The 23,368-nt window shown below is 39.5% G+C and overlaps 2 protein-coding genes and 1 non-coding gene across 3 annotated transcripts; 2 read left to right on the top strand and 1 right to left on the bottom strand.

The window, feature by feature from the left end:
* The first annotated feature begins 1,942 nt into the window (after window positions 1-1,942).
* Window positions 1,943-19,323, top strand: OXA1L (OXA1L mitochondrial inner membrane protein). Its single transcript, XM_062512353.1, has 8 exons — window positions 1,943-2,017; window positions 5,196-5,341; window positions 8,855-8,940; window positions 13,860-13,988; window positions 15,880-15,983; window positions 17,041-17,215; window positions 18,978-19,058; window positions 19,172-19,323. Exons 1-8 carry the CDS (start codon window positions 1,943-1,945, stop codon window positions 19,276-19,278), a joined length of 903 nt encoding a protein of 300 aa, XP_062368337.1. The 3' UTR covers window positions 19,279-19,323.
* On the bottom strand, window positions 12,082-12,315 carry LOC134055959 (small nucleolar RNA snR191). Its single transcript, XR_009934117.1, has one exon. It is a non-coding gene; the product is annotated as a small nucleolar RNA snR191 (small nucleolar RNA).
* A 113-nt stretch (window positions 19,324-19,436) lies between the features above and the next one.
* MRPL52 (mitochondrial ribosomal protein L52) lies at window positions 19,437-23,315 on the top strand. Its single transcript, XM_062512377.1, has 6 exons — window positions 19,437-20,172; window positions 20,377-20,446; window positions 21,020-21,087; window positions 21,638-21,702; window positions 22,904-22,992; window positions 23,225-23,315. The coding sequence occupies exons 1-6, from the start codon at window positions 20,145-20,147 to the stop codon at window positions 23,226-23,228; spliced, it is 324 nt and encodes a 107-aa protein (XP_062368361.1). The 5' UTR covers window positions 19,437-20,144; the 3' UTR covers window positions 23,229-23,315.
* The last annotated feature ends 53 nt before the right edge of the window (window positions 23,316-23,368 follow it).

Below are 23,368 nucleotides of genomic sequence, written 5' to 3'. Positions count from 1 at the left end.
TTTGCGGTCGTTCCTTTTGGCCACGCCCCGCTAAGGGTTGCCGTCACAAAAAATGGCGCGTTTCGCCTTTTGTACCAATGCGCATGCGTTGCTTCCAGATGACCAATCAGAATCCTCGCTTTTGGCGGGGCCTCCCCATCCGGGTTTAAACCCCGCCCTTCTTCCCCTTCCCCTCACGCCGCCATGATGGCGGCAGCGACCCCCCGGCTGCGGCCGCTGCTGCTCGCCCTGAGGGCTCAGGTGAGCAACGATGGATTTTTTTTTTTTTTTAATATTTTTTAAACTTTTTTTATTTCTTCCTTTGGGAGTTTATGACGTCAAGGCGACATTTCTGACGTCATAAACGCACCCCTTTTTTTTTTTTTAAATTTCCTTTTTTCAGAGATTTCGGGGTCCCGTGTGGTGCTGCGGAGTCTCCCCCGGATTGGGCCCGGCCGTGAGGGGGGGTGGCGAGCGATGGAAGCCAGGTGAGAATGGAAAGGATTTAAGGCGGGAAAATTTAAAATTTATTTTTATTTTCTAAAATTTGTCCGGTTTTGTTTTTTTCTTTCCTCATCCCTTCACGGTTTTTGGGATGAATTTGGGGAAATTTTAGGATTTTTTTTTCTTTTTTTGGCGGAATTGTGGGAAAGCGGTGAGGGGAGATGAGGAACGGGAAAGATTCAGGGCGGGAATTTTTCAAATTATTTTGAATTCTTTTTAAATTTAAAGTTTTTGTTTGGTTTTTTTTTTTTTTTTTTTCCCCCCCGGGATTTTTTGGGTGAATTTGCGGAATATTTTTGGGAAATTTTAGTGGGATTTTTCCAGGATTTTTTGGAGTGAATTTTGGGGGATTTTTGGGAATTTTTTTGGGAAATTTTAGGGGGATTTTTTCCATCATTTTTTGGGAAATTTTGGGGGGGTTTCCCCGGATTTTGGGGCGAATTTGGGAGATTTGTGGGAATTTTTGGGGGGGAAATTTTAATGGAATTTTTCCAAGATTTTGGGGTTAATTTGGGGGATTTTTATGATTTTTTTTTTTGGGAAATTTTAGGGGGAATTTTACCGGGATTTTGGGGTGAATTTTGGGGAATTTTTTGGGAAATTTTAGGGGGAATTTTTTTCCAGGATTTTTTTGGAAATTTTGGGGGAATTTTTCAAGGATTTTTTGGGAAATTTTGGGTGGGTTTTTTTGGGGCAGATTTTGTGGGGTTTTAGGGTTAAAATTTGTCTCTTTTGAGCCAAATTTTGGGGGTTTTTTGGGTCAAATTTTTTTGGATTTTAGCTCAAATTTTATTTTTTTTGTTTGTTTTTTGGGTCAAATTTTGTCTTTTTTTGGAACAAGTTTTACCTTTTCTGGTCCAAATTTTGCCTTTTTTTGGGTCAAATTTTGCCTTTTTTTTTTGGGTCAAATTTTGCCTTTTTTTTGGGTCAAATTTTCCCTTTTTCCCCCCAATTTTTTCCCTTTTTCCCCCAAATTTCCCCCCTTTTTTTTCCCCCAAATTTTCCCTTTTTTTCCCTCAAATTTTCCCCTTTTCCCCCAAATTTTCCCTTTTTTTCCCCCAAATTTTCCCTTTTTTCCCCCAAATTTTCCCTTTTTTTCCCCCAAATTTTCCCCCAAATTTTCCCCTTTTTCCCCCAAATTTTCCCCTTCCCCCCCCAATTTTCCCCTTTTTCCCCCCAAATTTCCCCATAAATTTCCCCCCAAATTTTCCCCTTTTCCCCCCAAATTTCCCCCCAAATTTTCCCCTTTTTTTCCCCAAATTTTCCCCCTTTCCCCCAAATTTTCCCCCTTTTCCCCCAAATTTTCCCCTTTTTTTCCCCAATTTTTCCCCTTTTTCCCCCCCAAATTTTTCTCTCTCAGGAGCCCCCTCCCCCCCCAGCAGAATTTTGGGGCCGTTTGGGACAATTTGAGGAACCGAGATTGCAGGATTTGGGTTTGGGAGGATCCAGCCCCGTGGGGATGATCCAGAACCTTCTGGAATTCCTGCACCTGGAGCTGGGAATGCCCTGGTGGGCGGCCATTGCTGCAGGTGAGGTTTTGGGGTGAAATTTGGGGATTTTGGGCAAAAATGGGAATTTTTGGGGTTTTTAAAGTGAAAAAAATGGGATTTTTAGGGGGATTTTTGGGGTTTTTTTAAAGGGAAATTGGGATTTTCTGGGGGAAAAATTGGGATTTTTAATGGGAAAAATTGGGGATGGAGGAGGGGGAATTTTGGGGTGAAATTTGGGGATTTTGGGAAAAATGGGAATTTTGGGGGTTTTTTTAAGTAAAAAAATGGGATTTTTAGGGGGATTTTTGGGGTTTTTTAAAGGGAAATTGGGATTTTCTGGGGAAAAATTGGGATTTTTCATGGGAAAAATTGGGGATGGAGGAGGGGGAATTTTGGGGTGAAATTTGGGGATTTTGGGCAAAAATGGGAATTTTTTTGATTTTTTTAAGGGAAAAATGGGATTTTTTGGGGGATTTTTGGGGTTTTTTTGGGTAACTTTAAGGACAAATTGGAATTTTTAATGGGAAAAATTGGGGATGGAGGAGGGGGAATTTTGGGGTAAAATTTGGGGATTTTGGGCAAAAATGGGAATTTTTGGGATTTTTTTTAAGGGAAAAATGGGATTTTTTGGGGGATTTTTGGGGTTTTTTTTGGGTAACTTTAAGGACAAATTGGAATTTTTAATGGGAAAAATTGGGGATGGAGGAGGGGGAATTTTGGGGTAAAATTTGGGGATTTTGGGCAAAAATGGGAATTTTTGGGATTTTTTTTTAAGGGAAAAATGGGATTTTTAGGGGGATTTTTGGGGTTTTTTAAAGGGAAATTGGGATTTTCTGGGGGAAAAATTGGGATTTTTCATGGGAAAAATTGGGGATGGAGGAGGGGGAATTTTGGGGTGAAATTTGGGGATTTTGGGCAAAAATGGGAATTTTTTTGATTTTTTTTAAGGGAAAAATGGGATTTTTTGGGGGATTTTTGGGGTTTTTTTTGGGTAACTTTAAGGACAAATTAGGGGGAATTTGGGGTGAAATTTGGGGATTTTGGGCAAAATTGGGAAATTTTTTGGGTTTTTTTAAGTGAAAAAAATGGGATTTTTAGGGCAATTTTCAGCTTTTTTAAGTGGAAAAAAAAAGGATTTTTAGGGCAATTTTTGGGTTTTTTAAGTGGAAAAAATGGGATTTTTAGGAGGATTTTTTGGATTTTTTTTAGTGGAAAAAAAAGGGATTTTTAGGGCAATTTTCAGCTTTTTAGGTGAAAAAAAAGGATTTTTAGGCCGATTTTTGGATATTTTTAACTGAAAAAAAAAAAGGATTTTTAGGGCAATTTTTAGGTATTTTTTTAGTAAAAAAAAAGGATTTTTAGGCTAATTTTGGATCTTTCTTTAGTGAGAAAAAAAGGGATTTTTAGTGCAATTTTTGATATTTTTTAGTGAAAGAAAATGGGATTTTTAGGCCGATTTTCACCTTTTCTTAAGTGAAAAAAAGGGAATTTTAGGCCGATTTTTGGATATTTTTAAGTGAAAAAAAAAGGATTTTTAGGGGATTTTTAGGGCAATTTCTAGAAATATTTTAAGTAAAAAAAAAAGGATTTTTAGGGAGATTTTTGGACTTTTTTTTTAGCGAAAGAAAATGGATTTTTAGGCCGATTTTTGGATATTTTTAACTGAAAAAAAAAGGATTTTTAGGGCAATTTTTAGATATTTTTTAAGGAAAAAAAAATGGATTTTTAGCCTAATTTTGGGATATTTTTTAGTGAAAAAAATGGGATTTTTAGGCCGATTTTGGGATATCTTTAACTGAAAAAAAAGGGATTTTTTAGGGCAATTTTTGGGGTTTTTAAGTGAAAAAAATGTGATTTTTTTAGGGGCACTTTTCGATATTTTTTTAGTGCGAAAAAAGGGATTTTTAGGCCGATTTTTGGTTATTTTTAACTGGAAAAAAAAAGGATTTTTAGGGCAATTTTTAGGTATTTTTTAGTAAAAAAAAAGGATTTTTAGGCTAATTTTGGATCTTTCTTTAGTGAGAAAAAAAGGGATTTTTAGTGCAATTTTTGATATTTTTTAGTGAAAAAAATGGGATTTTTAGGCCGATTTTCACCTTTTCTTAAGTGAAAAAAAGGCAATTTTAGGCCGATTTTTGGATATTTTTAAGTGAAAAAAAAAAAGGATTTTTAGGGCAATTTTTAGATATATTCTAAGTAAAAAAAAAGGGATTTTTAGGGGGATTTTTGGATATTTTTAAATGAAAAAAAAGGGATTTTTAGGCCGATTTTTAGCTTTTTTTAAGTGAAAAAAAGCGATTTTTAGGGGCAATTTTTAGATATTTTTTAAGTAAATAAAAAAAGGATTTTTAGGGAGATTTTTGGATTTTCTTTTAGCGAATAAAAGGGATTTTTAGGCCGATTTTTGGATATTTTTAACTGAAAAAAAAAGGATTTTTAGGGCAATTTTTAGATAATTTTTGAGTTAAAAAAATGGATTTTTAGGGGGATTTTTGGATTTTTTTTTAGTGCAAAAAAAAAAGGATTTTTAGGGCAATTTTCAGCTTTTTTTATCTGAAAAAAAAGGATTTTTAGGGCAATTTTTAGATATCTTTTGAGTTTAAAAAATGGGATTTTTAGAGCAATTTTTGGATCTTTTAAGTGAAAAAAATGGGATTTTTAGGGCAATTTTTAGATATTTTTTGAGTTAAAAAATGGGATTTTTAGGGGGATTTTTGGATCTTTTAAGTGAAAAAAAATGGGATTTTTAGGGCAATTTTCAGATATTTTTTGAGTTAAAAAAATGGGATTTTTAGAGCAATTTTTGGATCTTTTAAGTGAAAAAAAATGGGATTTTTAGGCCGATTTTTGGATATTTTTTTAAGTAAAAAAAAAAGGATTTTTAGGCCGATTTTGGGTCTTTTTTTAGCGAGAAAAAAATTGATTTTTAGTGCAATTTTTGATATTTTTTGACTGAAAAAAAAAACCGGGATTTTTAATCCAATTTTGATTTTTTTTTTTTTAACCCTTTCCTTCCACACCCCCCCCTCAACTTTTCGATTCCCTGATATTTTTTTTTTATTATTTTTATTTTTTCTTCCTTTTTTCCCTTCCGAATCCCTCCGATTTCTCTTAAAAAAAACCTTATTTTTAATTTTTTTAATCTACTAAACTCCATTTCTAATTTTTATCACATTTATATTTTTTTTTTTATTTTTAATTTATTTTTTTTTTTATTTCCAGGCACGGTCGGGGCGAGGATCCTTTTGGTACCTTTGGTTTTACGGGGTCAACTCGAGGCCGCTCGACTCTCCCGACACCTCCCTCACCTCCAGAAACTCTCCCGGCGTCTCAACGACGCCCGATAGAGGGATCCGACCCCAACCTGGGTGAAAAAAAAAAATTATTTTTTTTTTTTTGGGTTGAAAAAAAAAAATTTTGGGGAAAAAAACGCCAAAAAAAAAAAGGAGTTTTGTGGAGAATTGGACGGGGGGGGGGGGGGTAAAGGGGGTTTTTGAGGGTGGAGGAAAGTGGGGGTGAAAGGGTTAAAGATGGGATTGGGGGGAAAAATTATGGGGGAGGGGAAAGGGGTGAATTTTGGGGGGAAAAGTGAAATTTTGGGGGAAAAAAGTGAAATTTTGGGGGAAAAAAGTGAAATTTTGGGCAAAAAATGCTGAAATTTTGGGGTAAAGTGAGAAATTTTGGGGAACAAAGTGGGGGTGAAAGGGTTAAAAATGGGATTGGGGGAGGGGGAAAAAATTTTGGGGAGGGGAAAGGGAAAATTTTGGGGGAAAAAAGTGAAATTTTGGGGGAAAAAAGTGAAATTTTGGGCAAAAAACGCTGAAATTTTGGGGTAAAGTGAGAAATTTTGGGGAACAAAGTGGGGGTGAAAGGGTTAAAAATGGGATTGGGGAGGGGGGAAAAATTATGGGGGAGGGGAAAGGGGTGAATTTTGGGGGGGAAAAGTGAAATTTTGGGGGAAAAAAGTGAAATTTTGGGGAATAAAGTGTTGAAAATTTGGGGCAAAATGAGAAATTTTGGGGAACAAAGTGGGGGTGAAAGGGTTAAAGATGGGATTGGGGAGGGGGGAAAAAATTTGGGGAGGGGGAAAGGAAAATTTTGGGGAAAAAAGTGAAATTTTGGGGGAAAAAATTGAAATTTTGGCGAAAAAAAAGTGAAATTTTGGGGAAAAAGCGTCGAAAATTTGGGGGCAAAATGAGAAATTTTGGGGAACAAAGTGGGGGTGAAAGGGTTAAAGATGGGATTGGGGAGAGGGGGGAAAAATTTGGGGAGGGGAAGGGAAAATTTTGGGGAAAAAAGTGAAATTTTGAGAAAAAAATAATGAAATTTTGGGGAATAAAAGTGAAATTTTGGGCAAAAAACACTGAAATTTTGGGGGAAAGTGAGAAATTTTGGTGAAAAATGGGGGTGAAAGGGTTAAAGATGGGATTGGGGGAGGGGGAAAAGATTTGGTGGGGGAAGGGAAAATTTGGGTGAAAAAAGTGAAATTTTGGGGGAAAAAAGTGAAATTTTGGGCAAAAAAACGCTGAAATTTTGGGGGGAATGAGAAATTTTGGGGAACAAAGTGGGGGTGAAAGGGTTAAAGATGGGATTGGGGAGGGGGGGAAAATTATGGGGGAGGGGAAAGGGGTGAATTTTGGGGGGAAAAGTGAAATTTTGGGGGAAAATGTGAAATTTTGGGGGAAAAAAGTGAAATTTTGGGCAAAAAATGCTGAAATTTTGGGGTAAAGTGAGAAATTTTGGGGAACAAAGTGGGGTGAAAGGGTTAAAGATGGGATTGGGGGGGGAAAATTATGGGGGAGGGGAAAGGGGTGAATTTTGGGGGGGAAAAGTGAAATTTTGGGGGAAAAAAGTGAAATTTTGGGCAAAAAACGCTGAAATTTTGGGGGAAAGTGAGAAATTTTGGGGAACAAAGTGGGGGTGAAAGGGTTAAAGATGGGATGGGGGGGGAAATTATGGGGGAGGGGAAAGGGGTGAATTTTGGGGGGAAAAGTGAAATTTTGGGGGAAAATGTGAAATTTTGGGGGAAAAAAGTGAAATTTTGGGCAAAAAATGCTGAAATTTTGGGGTAAAGTGAGAAATTTTGGGGAACAAAGTGGGGGTGAAAGGGTTAAAAATGGGATTGGGGAGGGGGGAAAAATTATGGGGGAGGGGAAAGGGGTGAATTTTGGGGGGAAAAGTGAAATTTTGGGGGAAAATGTGAAATTTTTGGGGGAAAAAAGTGAAATTTTGGGCAAAAAATGCTGAAATTTTGGGGGAAAGTGAGAAATTTTGGGAACAAAGTGGGGGTGAAAGGGTTAAAGATGGGATTGGGGGGGGAAAATTATGGGGGAGGGGAAAGGGGTGAATTTTGGGGGAAAAGTGGAATTTTGGGGGAAAAAAGTGAAATTTTGGGGGAAAAAAGTGAAATTTTGGGCAAAAAACGCTGAAATTTTGGGGGGAATGAGAAATTTTGGGGAAAAATTGGGGTGAAAGGGTTAAAGATGGGATTGGGGGAGGGGGGAAAAATTTGGGGGGGGAAGGGAAAATTTTGGGCGAAAAAGTGAAATTTTGGGGGAAAAAATTGAAATTTTGGCGAAAAAAAAGTGAAATTTTGGGAAAAAGCGTCCAAAATTTGGGGGCAAAATGAGAAATTTTGGGGAAAAATTGGGGGTGAAAGGGTTAAAGATGGGATTGGGGGAGGGGGAAAAATTTGGGGAGGGAAATGGAATTTGGGTGAAAAAAGTGGAATTTTGGGAAAAAAATCCGAAATTTTGGGGGAAAAATGCGGAATTTTGAGGGGGAGATTTTGAGTAAAATTTGGGATTTTTGGGGTCAAATTTTGGATTTTTGGGGTCAAATTTTGGGTTAAAATTTGGGATTTTTAGGCCGAATTTTGGGTAAAATTTAGGATTTTTTGGATCCAAATTTTGGCTGTAACTTGGGATTTTTGGGTTCAAATTTTGGGTAAAATTTGGTAATTTCTGGTACAAATTTTGGGTAAAATTTGGGATTTTTGGAGCCAAATTTTGCAGGTTTTGGGTTGGAATTTGGGGCAAATTTTGGGTAAAATTTCAGATTTTTTGGGCCAAATTTTGGGTTTAACTTTGGGATTTTTGGATCCAAATTTTGGGTAAAATTTGGGATTTTTGGGTTCAAAATTTGAGCAAAAATTGAGAATTTTTTGCTCAAAATTTTGGTTTAAAATTTGGGTTTTTGAGGTGAAATTTTAGGCAAAATTTGGGATTTTTGAGGCCGAATTTTGAGCAAAAATTGGATTTTAGGGTCCAAATTTTGGGTAAAGTTTGGAATTTTTGGGTCCAAATCTTGGGTTAAAATTTGGGATTTTTGGAGCCAAAATTTGGGGGAAATTTGGGATTTTCTGGGCCAAATTTTGGGTTAAAATTCGGGATTTTTGAGGCCAAATTTTGAACAAAAATTGGGATTTTTGGGGTCAAATTTTGGGAAAAATTTGGGATTTTCTGGGCCAAATTTTGGGTAAAATTTGGGGTTTTTTGGGTCCAAATTTTGCAGGTTTTGGGTTGGAATTTGGGGCAAATTTTGGGTAAAATTTCAGATTTTTGGGGCCAAATTTTGGTCAAAATTTGGGATTTTTGGGCCAAATTTTGGGTTAAAATTTGGGATATTTTTGGGTCTCAATTTTCCGTCAAAACCCCCAAAAACCCATAATTTACTTTTTTCATAAGTGGGCGTGGCCATCCCCACCTCTCACACCCATATATGGTCGCAAAGTGGGCGTGGTCTCTCCTTAAAGGGACCTCGCCCCCATAGTTTTTGGGGTGTTTTTCACCGGGATTTTTTTGGGCGTGGCTCTTCTGGGTGGGCGTGGCTCGGTGGCCACGCCCTTTTTTGGGTGACCACGCCCTTTTTTAACCCCTCAGTGGCCGTGGCTTACTCGGAACTGGCGTCGTACCAGCGGCTCCACAACGTGAATCCGCTCCGGGGTTTCCTGGTGCCCCTCGTGCAGGTTTGGGGGGGGAAAAAAATTAAAAAATTAAAAATAAATTTAAAAATTTTTTTGGTGGGGGGGGAGGGAATACAGAGAAAGAATAAAAAATTTGGGAATTATAGGGGGAAAAAATAATTGCAAAAAAAAAAAAAGGGGGTGGGAGATGGAAAAAAAAAATTGGGATAATGCAAAAAAAAATTTGGGAAAAAAAAAGGAAGCACAGAGGAAATTTGGGAATGATAAAAAAAAAAATTGGGGGATAAGGAAAAAAAAATTGGGGGATATGAAAAAAAAATTGGGGGATTGCAAAAAAAATTGGGAATAAATCAAAAAAAAATTGGGAATCATGAAAAAAAATGGGAATAACAGAGGGAAAGAAATTTGGGAGTGATGGAAAAAAATTGGGGGATAAGAAAAAAAAATTGGGATAAGAAAATTGGGAATAATCCAAAAAAAAATTTGTGGAATTGTGTGTAATTTAAAAAAAAAAAAAAATTGGGAATAATCAAAAAAAATTTGGGAATAAAAAAAATGGGAATCGCAGAGGAAAAGAAATTTGGGAATGATGGAAAAATATTGGGGGATAAGGAAAAAAAATTTGGGAATAATCAGGAAAAAAATTGGGAATTGCAAAAAAAAAAAAAAAATTGGGAATAAACCCCAAAAAATTGGGAATCATAAAAAAAAAATGGGAATCACAGAGGGAAAGAAATTTGGGAATGATGGAAAAAAATTGGGGATAAGGAAAAAAAATTTGGGAATTTCCAATAAAAAAACCCAAAAAATTTGGGAAGAAAAAGGAAAATTTGGAATAGAAAAATGAAAAAGGAGGAATCAAAAGGAAAGAAAAAATTGGGAATGACAAAAAAAAAAAAAAATTTGGGAATAAACCCCAAAAAAATTTGGGAATGATTAAAACAAAAAATGGGAATAATAAAAAAAAAATTGTGGAATTTTGGGAATTTTAAAGAATTGGGTAAAAAAAATAGAAAAAATTGGAAAAATCGTTAAAAAATCCGGATAAAATTCCATAAAAAATCCCCAAAAAATCCCAAAAATTCCTGGATTTAGGAAAATTTTATTCCTTAAAACTTTTTAAAAATCAAGAAAAAAATACCAAAAAAAATGCAAAAAAAAACTTTTTAAAAATTCATAAAAAATCATTAAAAAATTTATAAAAATAAGAAATAAAAACTGGGAAGAAATTGGTAAAAATCTCAAAAAATTCCAGAAAAATTCCCAAAAATTTCTCCAAAATTCCTGAATTTTAGGAGAATCTTATCCCTTAAAATCTTCCAAAAATCACGAAAAATTTGCGAAAAAAATGAGAAAAAAAATCCCAAAAAATCGTAAAAAATCCGTAAAAAATTCAAATAAAATTCTGTAAAAATTGGGTTAAAAATCCAGAAAATTCCAGAAAAATTCCCAAAAAATTTCTCCAAAATTCCTGAATTTTAGGAGAATCTTGGACCTTAAAATCTTCCAAAAATCACGAAAAATTTGCGAAAAAAATGAGAAAAAAATCCCAAAAAATCGTAAAAAATCAGTAAAAAATTCAAATAAAATTCTGTAAAAATTCGGTAAAAAATTCCGGAAAATTCCCAAAAAAATTTCTCCAAAATTCCTGAATTTTAGGAGAATCTTGGACCATAAAATCTTCCGAAAATCATGAAAAATTTGCAAAAAAAATGAGAAAAAAATCCCAAAAAATCGTAAAAAATCCGTAAAAAATTCAAATAAAATTCTGTAAAAATTCGGTAAAAAATTCCGGAAAATTCCCAAAAAAATTTCTCCAAAATTCCTGAATTTTAGGAGAATCTTGGACCTTAAAATCTTTCAGAATACAAAAAAAATTTGCAAAAAACTGAAAAAAAAAACCCAAAAAACCGTAAAAAATCCGTAAAAAATTTGAAAAAAATTCTGTAAAAATTGGGTAAAAAATCTGAAAAATTCCCAAAAAAATTCTCAAAAATTCCAGAATTTTAAGAGAATCTTGGTCCTTAAAACCTTTCATAAATCACCAAAAAAAGGTGAAAAAAAAACCACCAAAAACCCCCAAAAATTCCAAAAAAATCGTAAAAAAAACATAAAAAATTTGAATAGAATTCTGTAAAAATTCCGTAAACAACCCAAAAAATTCCGGAAAAATTCCCAAAAAATTCCTCAATTTTAGAAGAATTTTGGACCTTATAACCTTCCAAAATTCAAAAAAAATTTGCAAAAAAACTGAAAAAAAATCCCAAAAAATTGTAAAAAATCCGTAAAAAATTTGTATAAAATTCTGTAAAAATTGGGTAAAAAATCTGAAAAATTCCCAAAAAAATTCTCAAAAATTCCAGAATTTTAGGAGAATCTTGGTCCTTAAAACCTTTCATAAGTCACCAAAAAAAGGTGAAAAAAAACACCAAAAGCCCCCAAAAATTCCCAAAAAATCGTAAAAAACCCATAAAAAATTGAATAAAATTCTTTAAAAAATGGGTAAAAAAAATCCAAAAATTTTCGGAAAAATTCCAGAAAAATTTCTCCAAAAATCCTAAATTTTAGAAGAATCTTGGACCTTAAAAATGGGGATTTTCCCCCCCAAAAATGGGGATTTTCCTCCCAAAAAAATGGGGATTTCCCCCCAAAATTGGGGATTTTCCCCCCAAAAATTGGGGATTTTCCCCAAAAATGGGGATTTTCCCCCCAAAAATGGGGATTTTTCCAAAAAATGAGGATTTTCCCCCAAAAAATGAGGATTTTCCCCCCCCAAAAATTGGGGATTTCCCCCCAAAAAATGAGGATTTTCCCCCCAAAAAATGGGGATTTTCCTCCCAAAAAAAATGGGGATTTCCCCCCCAAAAAATGTAGATTTTCCCCAAAAATGAGGATTTTCCCCCCAAAAAATGAGGATTTTTCCCCCAAAAAATGGGGATTTTCCCCAAAAAATGGGGATTTTCCCCAAAAAATGGGGATTTTTCCCCCCAAAAAATGGGGATTTTCCCCCCAAAATTGGGGAATTTCCCCCAAAAAATGGGGATTTTCCCCAAAAAATGGGGATTTTCCCCCAAAAAATGGGGATTTTTCCCAAAAAAATGGGGATTTTCCCAAAAAAAATGGGGATTTTCCCCAATAAATGGGGATTTTCCCAAAAAAATGGGGATTTTCCCAAAAAAATGGGGATTTTCCCCAAAAATGGGGATTTTTCCCCCCAAAAAAATGGGGATTTTCCCCAAAAAATGGGGATTTTTCCCCCCAAAAAATGGGGATTTTCCCCCCAAAATTGGGGATTTTCCCCCAAAAAATGGGGATTTTCCCCAAAAAATGGGGATTTTCCCAAAAATGGGGATTTTCCCCAAAAAAATGGGGATTTTCCCCAAAAATGGGGATTTTTCCCCCCAAAAAATGGGGATTTTTCCCCAAAATGGGGATTTTCCCCAAAAAATGGGGATTTTCCCCCCAAAAAATGGGGATTTTCCCCCAAAAAATGGGGATTTTCCCCAAAAAATGGGGATTTTTCCCCCAAAAAAATGGGGATTTTCCCAAAAAATGGGGATTTTCCCCAAAAAAATGGGGATTTTTCCAAAAAATGGGGATTTTCCCCAAAAAATGGGGATTTTCCCCAAAAAATGGGGATTTTTCCCCCAAAAAAATGGGGATTTTCCCAAAAAATGGGGGATTTTCCCCAAAAAAATGGGGATTTTTCCAAAAATGGGGATTTTCCCCAATAAATGGGGATTTTCCCAAAAAATGGGGATTTTCCCCAAAAAAATGGGGATTTTCCCCAAAAAAATGGGGATTTTCCCCAAAAATGGGGATTTTTCCCCCCAAAAAATGGGGATTTTTCCCCAAAATGGGGATTTTCCCCAAAAAATGGGGATTTTCCCCCCAAAAAATGGGGGATTTTCCCCAAAAATGGGGATTTTCCCCAAAAATGAGGATTTTCCCCCCCAAAAAATGGGGATTTTCCCAAAAAAAAATGGGGATTTTCCCCCCTAAAAATGGGGATTTTTCCCCAAAAATGGGGATTTTTCCCCAAAAAATGGGGATTTTCCCCAAAAAATGGGGATTTTTCCAAAAATGGGGATTTTCCCCAAAAAATGGGGATTTTCCCCCAAAAAATGGGGATTTTCCCAAAAAAAATGGGGATTTTCCCAAAAAATGGGGATTTTCGCCAAAAAAATGGGGATTTTCGCCAAAAATGGGGATTTTTCCCCCCAAAAAATGGGGGATTTTTCCCCAAAATGGGGATTTTCCCCAAAAAATGGGGATTTTCCCCAAAAATGGGGATTTTCCCAAAAATGAGGATTTTCCCCCCAAAAAATGGGGATTTTCCCAAAAAAAATGGGGATTTTCCCCCTAAAAATGGGGATTTTTCCCCAAAAATGGGGATTTTTCCCCAAAAAATGGGGATTTTTCCCCAAAAATGGGGATTTTCCCCCTAAAAATGGGGATTTTCCTCCCAAAAAAATGGGGATTTTCCCCCCAAAATTGGGGATTTTCCCCCAAAAATGGGGATTTTCCCCCAAAAAAAATGGGGATTTCCCCCCAAAAAATGGGGATTTTCCCCAAAAATGGGGGATTTTCCCCCAAAAAATGAGGATTTTCCCCCCAAAAAAATTGGGGATTTCCCCCAAAAAATGGGGATTGTCCCCCCCAAAAAATGGGGATTTTCCCCAAAAAAATGGGGATTTTCCCCAAAAAATGGGGATTTCCCCCCAAAAAATGGGGATTTTCCCCAAAATTGGGGATTTTCCCCCAAAAAATGGGGATTTTCCCCCCCAAAAATTGGGGATTTCCCCCAAAAAATTGGGGATTTTCCCCCAAAAAAATGGGGATTTTCCCCAAAAAAATGGGGATTTTCCCCAAAAATGAGGATTTTCCCCCCAAAAAAACATTAATTTTTTTGGGGGGGGGTTTCAGACCCCCTTTTTGTGTCGTTTTTCCTGGCTCTGCAGGGAATGGCTTCGACTCCGGTGCCGGGTTTTCTTCGGGGTGGGTTGGGTTGGTTCCCGAATTTGGCGGCTCCGGATCCGTTTTTTGTTCTTCCAGTTCTGGTCACCGCTTCCACCTGGCTCGTGCTCGAGGTGTGGGGGGGGGGGGGGGAAATTGGGATTTTGGGGGGGAAATTGGGATTTTTTGGGAAAAATGGGGATTTTGGGGGGAAAAATTGGGGTTTTTTTTGGGAAAAATTGGGGTTTTTTTTGGGGAAAATAATGGGGATTTTTTGGGGGAAAAATGGGGATTTTTGAGGGGGGAAAATTGGGGATTTTTTGGGGAAAAATTTGGATTTTGGGGGAAAAATTGGGGTTTTTTTGGGAAAAATTGGGGTTTTTTTTGGGGAAAAGTTGGGATTTTGGGGGGGAAAAATTGGGGATTTTTTGGGGAAAAGTTGGGAATTTTTGGAAAAAAAAATGGGAATTTTTTGGGGAAAAAAATGGGATGTTTTGGGGGAAAAAATTGGGATTTTTTGGGGAAAAATGGGGATTTTTTTGGGGAAAAATGGGGGTTTTTTTGGGCAAATTTGGGATTTTTAGGAAAAAAATTGGGATTTTGGGGGGAAAAATTGGGGTTTTTTTGGGGAAAAATTGGGGATTTTTTGGGGGAAAAATTGGGGATTTTTTGGGGAAAAGTTGGGATTTTGGGGGGAAAAAATTGGGATTTTTTGGGGAAAAAGGGGATTTTTTTGGGAAAAATGGGGATTTTTTGGGAAAAATGGGGATTTTTTGGGCAAATTTGGGATTTTGGGGGGAAAAAATTGGGATTTTTTTTGGGAAAAAATGGGATGTTTTGGGGGAAAAAATGGGGATTTTTTGGAGAAAATAATGGGGATTTTTTGGGAAAAATGGGGAATTTTTTGGGTAAATTTGAGATTTTTAGGAAAAAAATTGGGATTTTGGGGGGAAAATTGGGGTTTTTTTTGGGGGAAAATTTGGGGATTTTTTGGGGGGGAAAAATTGGGGATTTTTTGGGAAAAGTTGGATTTTGGGGGAAAAAATTGGGGTTTTTTTGGGGAAAAATTGGGGTTTTTTTGGGGGAAAAGTTGGGAATTTTTGGAGAAAAAATGGGAATTTTATTTGGGAAAAAAATGGGATGTTTTGGGGGGAAATTGGGATTTTTTGGGAAAAATGGGGATTTTTTGGGTGAAAAATTAGGGTTTTTTGGGGGGAAAAATTTGGGGTTTTGGGGGGAAAATTGGGGATTTTTTGGGGAAAGATTGGGATTTTATTTTTTTGAGAAAAATAATGGGATTTTTTTGCCGGAAAATGGGGATTTTTTGAGGAAAAAAATCGGAATTTTTTTTTTAGGGAAAATGGAGATATTTTTTGATAAAAAATGGGGATTTTTTGGGGGGAAAATATGGGGATTTTTGTGAGGAAAAATGGGGATTTTTTGGAGGGAAATGGGGATTTTTTTTGGGGAAAATGGGATTTTGGGGGGGAAAAATTGGGGATTTTTTTGGAGAAAAATTGGCATTTTTTGGGGGGAAAATGGGGATTTTTTTGGGGGAAAAATGGATTTTTTGGGGGAAAAATAATGGGGATATCTTCAGAGAAAAATGGGAATTTTGGGGTTAAAAATAATGGGGATTTTGGGGGGAAAAATGGGATTTTTGGGGAGGAAAAAAAACCCACAACTTTGGGATTAAAATAATGAAGATTTTTGGGGTGAAAAACGGGTGAAAAAAACAAAAAAACATTTTTTGGGGCCGACGAAAGTAACAAGAAATCGAGAGGGGAGGGGAAAAAAATAAATTATAATGAGGCAAGAATTAAAATTTAAATTACAAAATCAGGATTCAAAATGAATTTTTGGGTGAAGAAATGGAATTTGGGTTTTAAAAAAAAAAAAAACAAAAAAACTTTTTTTGTGGGAATTTTTAAGTTTTGAAGGAAAGGGAAAGCGCTGTTATAAAAAAGGGGCGGGTGCGAAATATGCAAATGAGGGGCGTGGCTAATTAGCGTTGTTTAATTCCAGTTGGGGGCGGAGACTGGCGTGTCCGCACCGGGGGCGGGCCTGTCCGTCAAATCCTGAGGTTCCTCCCCCTCGTGTTCCTGCCCTTCATCATCCACTTCCCCACCGTGAGTTTGGGGAGGGGCCAAAAAAAAAAGGGGGCGGGGCAACACTTAAAGGGGAAGCAACGTCAAAAATCGGGGGGGGGGGGAAGCAAAAATTTCGGGGGGGAAAAAAAACGCAATTTTCGGGGGGAAAAAAATTCAGTTTTAAGGGGGAAGAATTCGGTTTTTAAAGGGGAAGAATTCGGTTTTTAAAGGGGAAGAATTCGGTTTTTAAAGGGGAAGAATTCAGTTTGTAAAGGGGGATTCGGAGGGAATTAGGGAAGGAATGGAAGGGTTTAGGGGGAAAATGAATTTTTTGGATTTCGCGCTTTGAAAGAGGCGTGGCCGCTTTAAAAGGGGTGCGGCCACTTTTTGGTGTCGTTTTAAAGTGGGTGTGGTCCCTTTAAATTTGGTGGGGTTGCTTTAAGGGGGTGTGGTTATTTTTAAATGGGTTGTGGTCACTTTGAATTGGGTGTTCTCCCTTTAAATTTGGTGTGGTCGCTTTAAAAGGGGTGTGGTTATTTTAAAATGGGTGTGGTCACTTTAAATTAGGTGTTCTTCCTTTAAATTTGGTGTGTCGCTTTAAAAGGGGTGTGGTTATTTTAAAATGGGTGTGGTCACTTTAAATTAGGTGTTCTCCCTTTAAATTTGGTATGGTCACTTTAAAAGGGGTGTGGTTATTTTAAAATGGGGTGTGGTCACTTTAAATTGGGTGTTCTCCCTTTAAATTTGGTGTGGTCGCTTTAAAAGGGTGTGGTTACTTACAAATTTTTATGTGGGTGTGGCCACTTTAAAATCGGTGTGGTCCCTTTAAGAACAGGCGAGTATTTGAGAAGGGGTGTGGTCACTTTAAAGTCGCTGTGGTCACTTTAAGAGAGGGTGTGGTCAATTTAAAATGGGTGTGGTCCCCTTTAAGAAGGCAGGTTCTCACTAAACCACGCTGGTACTGCTTTAAAAGTGGGCGTGGCCTCCCCTTCCCCACTTCCTGTAACCAAATAATTTCCCCACTTCCTGTTTCCGCCTTAAGCCCCGCCTCTTCCGGGAAAAAAACCCTGACTGCTGATTCGCTGCTTCCCCTCAGGCCGTGTTCACCTATTGGCTGACGTCCAACAGCTTCAGCCTATTGCAGACCGGGCTGCTGCGAGTCCCCGCCCTCCGCGCCAAATTAGGGATGGTCCCGCCCCCTTCTCCTCAGGCCACGCCCACTGGGCCCGCCCTTCCCGCCAAAACCGGAATCTTCAAACAGCTCAAGAAAGGTGAAAGGGATTTTGGGATTTTTTTTTTTGGCGGGAAAAATTTGGGATTTTTTTTTTTTTTTTGGGGAGCAAAATTTTGGGATTTTGAGGGAAAGTTTTGGGATATTTTGGGGAGAAAATTTGGGAATTTTAGGGGGGATTTTGAGGAAAAAATTTGGGGTTTGGGGGTTTTTTTGTGAGGGAAATTTCTGGATTTGGAGGGGAAATTTTGGGGGGGAATTTTGGGAATTTTGTGGGGGATTTGTGGGTAAAAATTTTGGGGATTTTGAGGGAAAATTTTGGGGAAAACTTTTGGGAATTTTATGGGGGATTTCTGGGAAAAAAATTCGGGGATTTGGAGGGAAAATATTGGGAGATTTTGCGGGAAAATTTGGGGATTTTTAGGGGGGATTTTGAGGAAAAAAATTGGGATTTTGGGGTTTTTGGGGGGAAAATTTTGGGATTTTGAGAGAAAATTTTGGGAGATTTTGAGGGGAAAATTCGTGAGATTTTGGGGGGAAAGATTTGGAAATTTTAGAGGAAAAATTTTAGGATTTTGGGTTTTTTTGGGGAGGAAATTTTGGGATTTTGAGGGAAAATTTTGAGGGAAAACTTTGGGAATTTTATGGGGGATTTTTGGGGGAAAAAAATGGATTTTTGGGGTGTTTTTGAAGGGAAATTTTGGGATTCTTGAGGGAGATTTTGAGGGTTTTGGGGGGAAAATTTTGGGAATTTTGGGAGAAAAAAAATGGGGCTTTTGGGGGGTTTTAGGGGGGATTTTGGGGTGAATATTGGAGGTTTTTCTGGGAAAAGTCTTGGGATTTTGTGGAAAAATTTGGGGGTTTTTTTGGGAAAATTAAAAGGAATTTTTTTGGAACAAATTCATGGATTTTTAGAGGAGATTTTGGTGAAAAAATTTGGGGGTTTAGGGATTTTTTTTTGGAAGATTTTTGGGAAGATTTTGGGGGAAAAAATATTGGGATTTTTGGGGTTTATTTTGAGGCGATTTTTGGGAATTTGGAGGAATTTTTGGCTTGGGGGGATTTTGGTGGAAAATTTAGGGGAAATCTTGGGATTTTTTTATTTTTTGGGGGGTTGGGGAAAAATTTGGGATTTCAGGGAAATTTTTGGGGGGGTTTTGGAGAACTTTTGAGGTTTCAGCAATTTAGGGGAAAATCTGGGGATTTTGGGGGGAGAAATTTGGGGAAAATTTTGGGATTTCGGGTTTTTTGAGAATATTTTGAGGGTTTTTGTGGGGTGAGGTTTTTAAGAATTTTCTGAGGTTTTTTTGGGAGGGATTTGGGGGAAAAATCCTACGATTTCGGGAGATTTTTTTTTTGGTGAGATTTTAGGAATTTTGGGGTGTTCGGGAACATTTTTTGGGCTAATTTTGGGACCCCCAAATCCACTTTTTGGGTATCACAGACTGATTTTTGGGGCATTTTTGGGTGATTTTAGGGGCGTTTTGGGTGGATTTTGGGGACCCTAAACCAAATTTTGGGACCCCAAACCCATTTTGGGACCCCAAACCCATTTTCTTCGTTTCCCTGACCCCTTTTTGGGGGCTCCCAGACTGATTTTGGATTTTTTTTTTTTTTTTCCCCCCCCTCCTCAAATTTGGGAGATCTCGCGGTACGTTTGGTTGGATTTCGGGGTGATTTTAGGGGTATTTTAGGGTCCCCAACCCGTTTTTGAGACCCCCCAAATCCATTTTTGGGGTGCTCTGACCCGTTTTTCGGGGTCCCAGACTGATTTTTGGGGCTCCCCCTCCCCAAATTCCCAGAGTGGCGCGAGGCCCAGGCCACGCACGAGGCCGAGCGGCGCCAGTGGCGCCTCAAGAACCACCTGAACCTGGCGGCCAAAGGTGACCAAAAACCCCTTAAATAACCCCTTAAACCTTTAGGGGAGGGTGGATCACCCTCCCCAAAAAATCAATTCTCTCTCTCCATTTTTTATTTTTTTTTTTTTTATTTCCAGGCCCGCTCCGCCAAACTTTCTCCCAAAACCCCCTCAGCCCTCCCGGCAGCAAGGCGGCCGTGCCCTCAGAGACCCCAAAACGACCCTGGAAGAACACGTTGGGCTGAGGGGGCGAGAGGAGGGGACCTCAAAAATTAAAAGAACCCGAAAAAAATAAATCCTGATTGTTTGATTTTGGGAGGGGAGCGGCGAAATTTAACGGGCGGGGGGGGGGGTGGTTTGGGGTGGTTCGGCCGCTAGCGGTTGCAGTGGCAAGATGGCCGCGTCTACGTTGGGCCGTTCAATAAGGATGCACGCTATTGGTTTGTCGGTAAACAAGGGGGAACGCTATTGGTTAGCTTGTATTAGCAGACGGCACGCTATTGGTAGGCCTGTACAAAATGGCGGCACGCTACCGGTTATTCTGTACAACAATTCGGCATGCTGGTAGTCGTACAACATGGCGGCCACGCATGCGTAAAGGTGGCGCCGAGAGGGTTTTTTTTTTTTTTTTTTTTTTTTTTTTTTTTTTTTTTTTTTTACCGTACAAAATGGCGGTGCGCGTCGTTAGCTCCGTACGGAGAGAACATACCGCATCAAAATCAGCCAAATCTGAGGCTGTGAGGAGTAAATAATTCCGTACAAGGCGATGGCGCCCGTGGGAGTCGGTGCCCCAAGGAACGCGTGAGGTTCGAACACAAAACTCGCTCTTAAAACGTCTCAAACTCCACAAAAATCTCCGGAAAAGCCGCGCAGCTCTGTTGGGATTTCCGTACAAAACGCGGCGGCGGTGTAAACCTAATTTTAATTATAAATCAAGTTGGCGTGCTCATGGTGCATTCCGTACAACATGGCGTCGCTTTGATCCGAGTGATGACGCCGAACTCGGTTTTATCGTTCTAATGGCGCCGCGCATGTAAGAGATTCCGTACAACTGAGCGACGACCGGAAACGCTCGCTGTACGCTTTGACGTCACATCCTTACGTGTCTAAAATGGCGGCGCGCAAAGTTCTCCGGCTCGGTGCGTCCCGGGCGGACTACCGGAGGGTGGGGGAGGGCTGATTTAACTAGGGAGGGAGTTGGGGCTTGCTTCTATCGCGATTTAAGGAGCTGGGTGGGGTTTAATCGCGATTTTTGGGGCTCTAAGCAGGGATTAAATGGCGCGACCGGGCGCGGCTTCTGTGAGGGGAGGGAGGAATTATTGACCTCTGTTACCGCCCCCTAGCGGAGCGCCAGGCTCGCTGTGTCCGGCCTTTGCCCCGCCCCCCTCAGCGGATCGGCCAATGGCGAGAGGCGTGAGTAGAAAAGAGGCGGGGCTTCAGGGTGGAGCGGGAACTTCCGGAGACTGAGACTTCCGGGAGAAGCTGAAACTTCCGGCGCTGCGACTTCCGGTCGTGGTGGGAACTTCCGGAATGAGATTTGGCGGGAAATTGCAATAATAATAATAATAATAATAATAATAATAATAATAATAATAATAAAAATAATTTGCTCTAATCAATTTTTTTTCATCATGTTTTGAGGAAAAATTGGGAATTTTTTGGGTCTTTTTTTCCTGGAATTTCTGAAAAAATTTGGAGATTTTTTCCCAAAATTTTCGGGAATTCTCGATGGAATTTGGGGAGGATTTGGAATTTATTTTATTTTATTTTATTTTATTTTAAATGGAATTTTGGGGCATTTTCCGAGATTTTTTTAGGTAATTTTTCTTTTTTTTTTTTTTTTTTTTTTTCCTGGAATTTTTTTTTTGTTTTGTTTTGTTTTTGTTTTAAATCCCGGCAGGAATTTTGGGGTGAAATTCCCAAATTTTGGAATTTTTTGGGGGAATATTTTTTTTATTTTGTTGTTTTTTTTTTTTTTTTTTCCAGCCAAGGAATCTCCCCGAGCTCATCCGGACCCGGCCCCCTCCGGGACCTTCCGGATTGGAGCTTTTCAGGTTAAAAAAAAAAAAAAAAAGAAAAAATGGGAATTTTGGGGAAAATTTGGGAGAAAAACAAAAAAAAAAAAAAGGGGAATTTTTTTTAGGGGGGAAAAAAGGGGAATTTTGGGAGGAAAAATGGGGGATTTTGGGGGAAAATTGGGAATTTTTTGGGATAAAAATGGGGAATTTTGGGGGGAAATTGGGAAATTTTTGGGATAAAAATGGGGAACTTAGGCGAGAAAATTGGGAATTTTTTGGGATAAAATTGGGGAATTTTGGCGGAAAATTGGGAATTTTTTGGGATAAAAATGGGGAATTTAGGCGAGAAAATTGGGAATTTTTTGGGGATAAAAAAATGGGAATTTTGGGGGAATATTGGGAATTTTTTGGGATAAAAATGGGGAATTTTGGGGGAATATTGGGAATTTTTTGGGATAAAAATGGGGAATTTTGGGAGAAAATTGGGAATTTTTTTTGGGACAAAAATGGGGAATTTTGGGGAGAAAAAAATTTGGGAATTTTGGGATCCCAACCCTGCCCCTCCCCTCCCCCCCCCCCCCCCCAGACGGTCGCCCCTCCCCCCCCTGGCGGGGGCAGCTCCGGAGACAGCGCCAGAACCAAGAGCTGGTGGTGAGTGACCAGTATGGACCAGTATGGACCAGTACGGACCAGTACGGACCAGTACGGACCAGTATGGACCAGTATGGACCAGTATGGACCAGTACAGACCAGTACGGACCAGTATGGACCAGTACGGACCAGTAGGGACCAGTATGGACCAGTAGGGACCAGTAGGGATGGGTAGAGACCAGTACAGACCAGTACGGGCCAGTATGGACAGGTAGAGACCAGTACGGACCAGTACGGACCAGTATGGACCAGTACAGACCAGTATGGACCAGTACGGACCAGTACGGACCAGTACGGACCAGTATGGACCAGTATGGACCAGTACAGACCAGTACGGACCAGTATGGACCAGTACGGACCAGTAGGGACCAGTATGGACCAGTAGGGACCAGTAGGGATGGGTAGAGACCAGTACAGACCAGTACGGGCCAGTATGGACAGGTAGAGACCAGTACGGACCAGTACGGACCAGTATGGACCAGTACAGACCAGTATGGACCAGTACAGACCAGTACGGACCAGTAGGGACCAGTACGGACAGGTAGAGACCAGTTCGAACTACTATGGACAGGTATAGACCAGTATGACCCAGTACGGACCAGTATAGACGAGTGTGGACCAGTAGAAACTAGTACGGACCAGTATGGACCGGTGTAGACCAGTATGGACTGGTAAAAACCAGTACGAACCAGTGACTTCCCCAATAATCCCAAACCCCATCCCAGTACAAACCAGTAACCCCAAACCCCTTCCCAGTTCATCCCAGTCACCCAAAACCCCTCCCAGTTCATCCCAGTAACCCCAAACCCCTCCCAGTTCGTCCCAGTAACCCCAAACCCCATCCCAGTACAAACCAGTAACCCCAAACCCTCTCCCAGTACAAACCAGTAACCCAAAACCCATCCCAGTTCATCCCAGTCACCCCAAACCCCATCCCAGTTCGTCCCAGTAACCCCAGACCCCCTCCCAGTTCATCCCAGTATCCTCAAACCCCCTCCCAGTACAAACCAGTAACCCCAAACCCCATCCCGGTACAAACCAGTCACTCCAATCCCCATTCCAGTATAAACCAGTCACTGCAAACCCCTCCCAGTACAAACCAGTTACCCCCCCCCCCCCCCCCCCCCAGTCCTTCCCAGTTCCCTCCCAATAACCCCAGACCACAAACCAGTACAAACCAGTAACTCCCAGTACAAACCAGTACAGGGCCCTGGCCCTGAGCCGCTCCCTGGAGGCCGCGAAGCTTCGGGGGGACCCCAAGAAGATCCCAGTAAAAACCAGTATGGAGAGGTGAGGGACTGGGTTGGACTGGGAGGGGACTGGGAGGGACTGGGATGGACTGGAAGGGGACTGGGCATTACTGGTTTGTACTGGGATGGGGGTTTGGAGAGACTGGGATAAACTGGGAGTTACTGGTTCTTACTGGGATGGGAATTGGGCCTTACTGGGATGAACAGGGAAGGGATTTGGGGGTTACTGGTTTATACTGGGCTAAACTGGTTTAATCCTTCCCCCCCCACAGCTGAACTGGCCCCTCCCACTGCCGCGGCTCCGCCCACTTCCGACCCCACCCCCATTTCCTTATATGGAGAATAAAGCTAGGATTGAGCAACTGGGATGGACTGGTTTATACTGGGATAGGGTTTGGGGTTACTGGGATGAACTG

Source organism: Cinclus cinclus, chromosome 36 (assembly GCF_963662255.1).
Source record: "Cinclus cinclus chromosome 36, bCinCin1.1, whole genome shotgun sequence".
NCBI lineage: Eukaryota > Metazoa > Chordata > Aves > Passeriformes > Cinclidae > Cinclus > Cinclus cinclus.
The sequence above is the reverse complement of the archived record's forward strand: the minus strand, read 5'-3'. Positions and strand labels throughout refer to the sequence as shown.

Bases quoted from the DNA above. Each gene is read 5' to 3' on its own strand.
- MRPL52 (XM_062512377.1), top strand. From the start codon at position 20,145: ATGGCGGCGCGCAAAGTTCTCCGGCTCG. The intron at 20,447-21,019 runs GTGAGTAGAAAA...TTTTTTTTCCAG, and splicing joins ATCGGCCAATGGCGAGAGGC to CCAAGGAATCTCCCCGAGCT. The intron at 21,703-22,903 runs GTGAGTGACCAG...AGTACAAACCAG, and splicing joins GCCAGAACCAAGAGCTGGTG to TACAGGGCCCTGGCCCTGAG.
- OXA1L (XM_062512353.1), top strand. From the start codon at position 1,943: ATGATCCAGAACCTTCTGGAATTCCTGCACCTGGAGCTGGGAATGCCC. The intron at 2,018-5,195 runs GTTTTGGGGTGA...TTTTATTTCCAG, and splicing joins CGGCCATTGCTGCAGGTGAG to GCACGGTCGGGGCGAGGATC. The intron at 5,342-8,854 runs GTGAAAAAAAAA...TTAACCCCTCAG, and splicing joins GGGATCCGACCCCAACCTGG to TGGCCGTGGCTTACTCGGAA.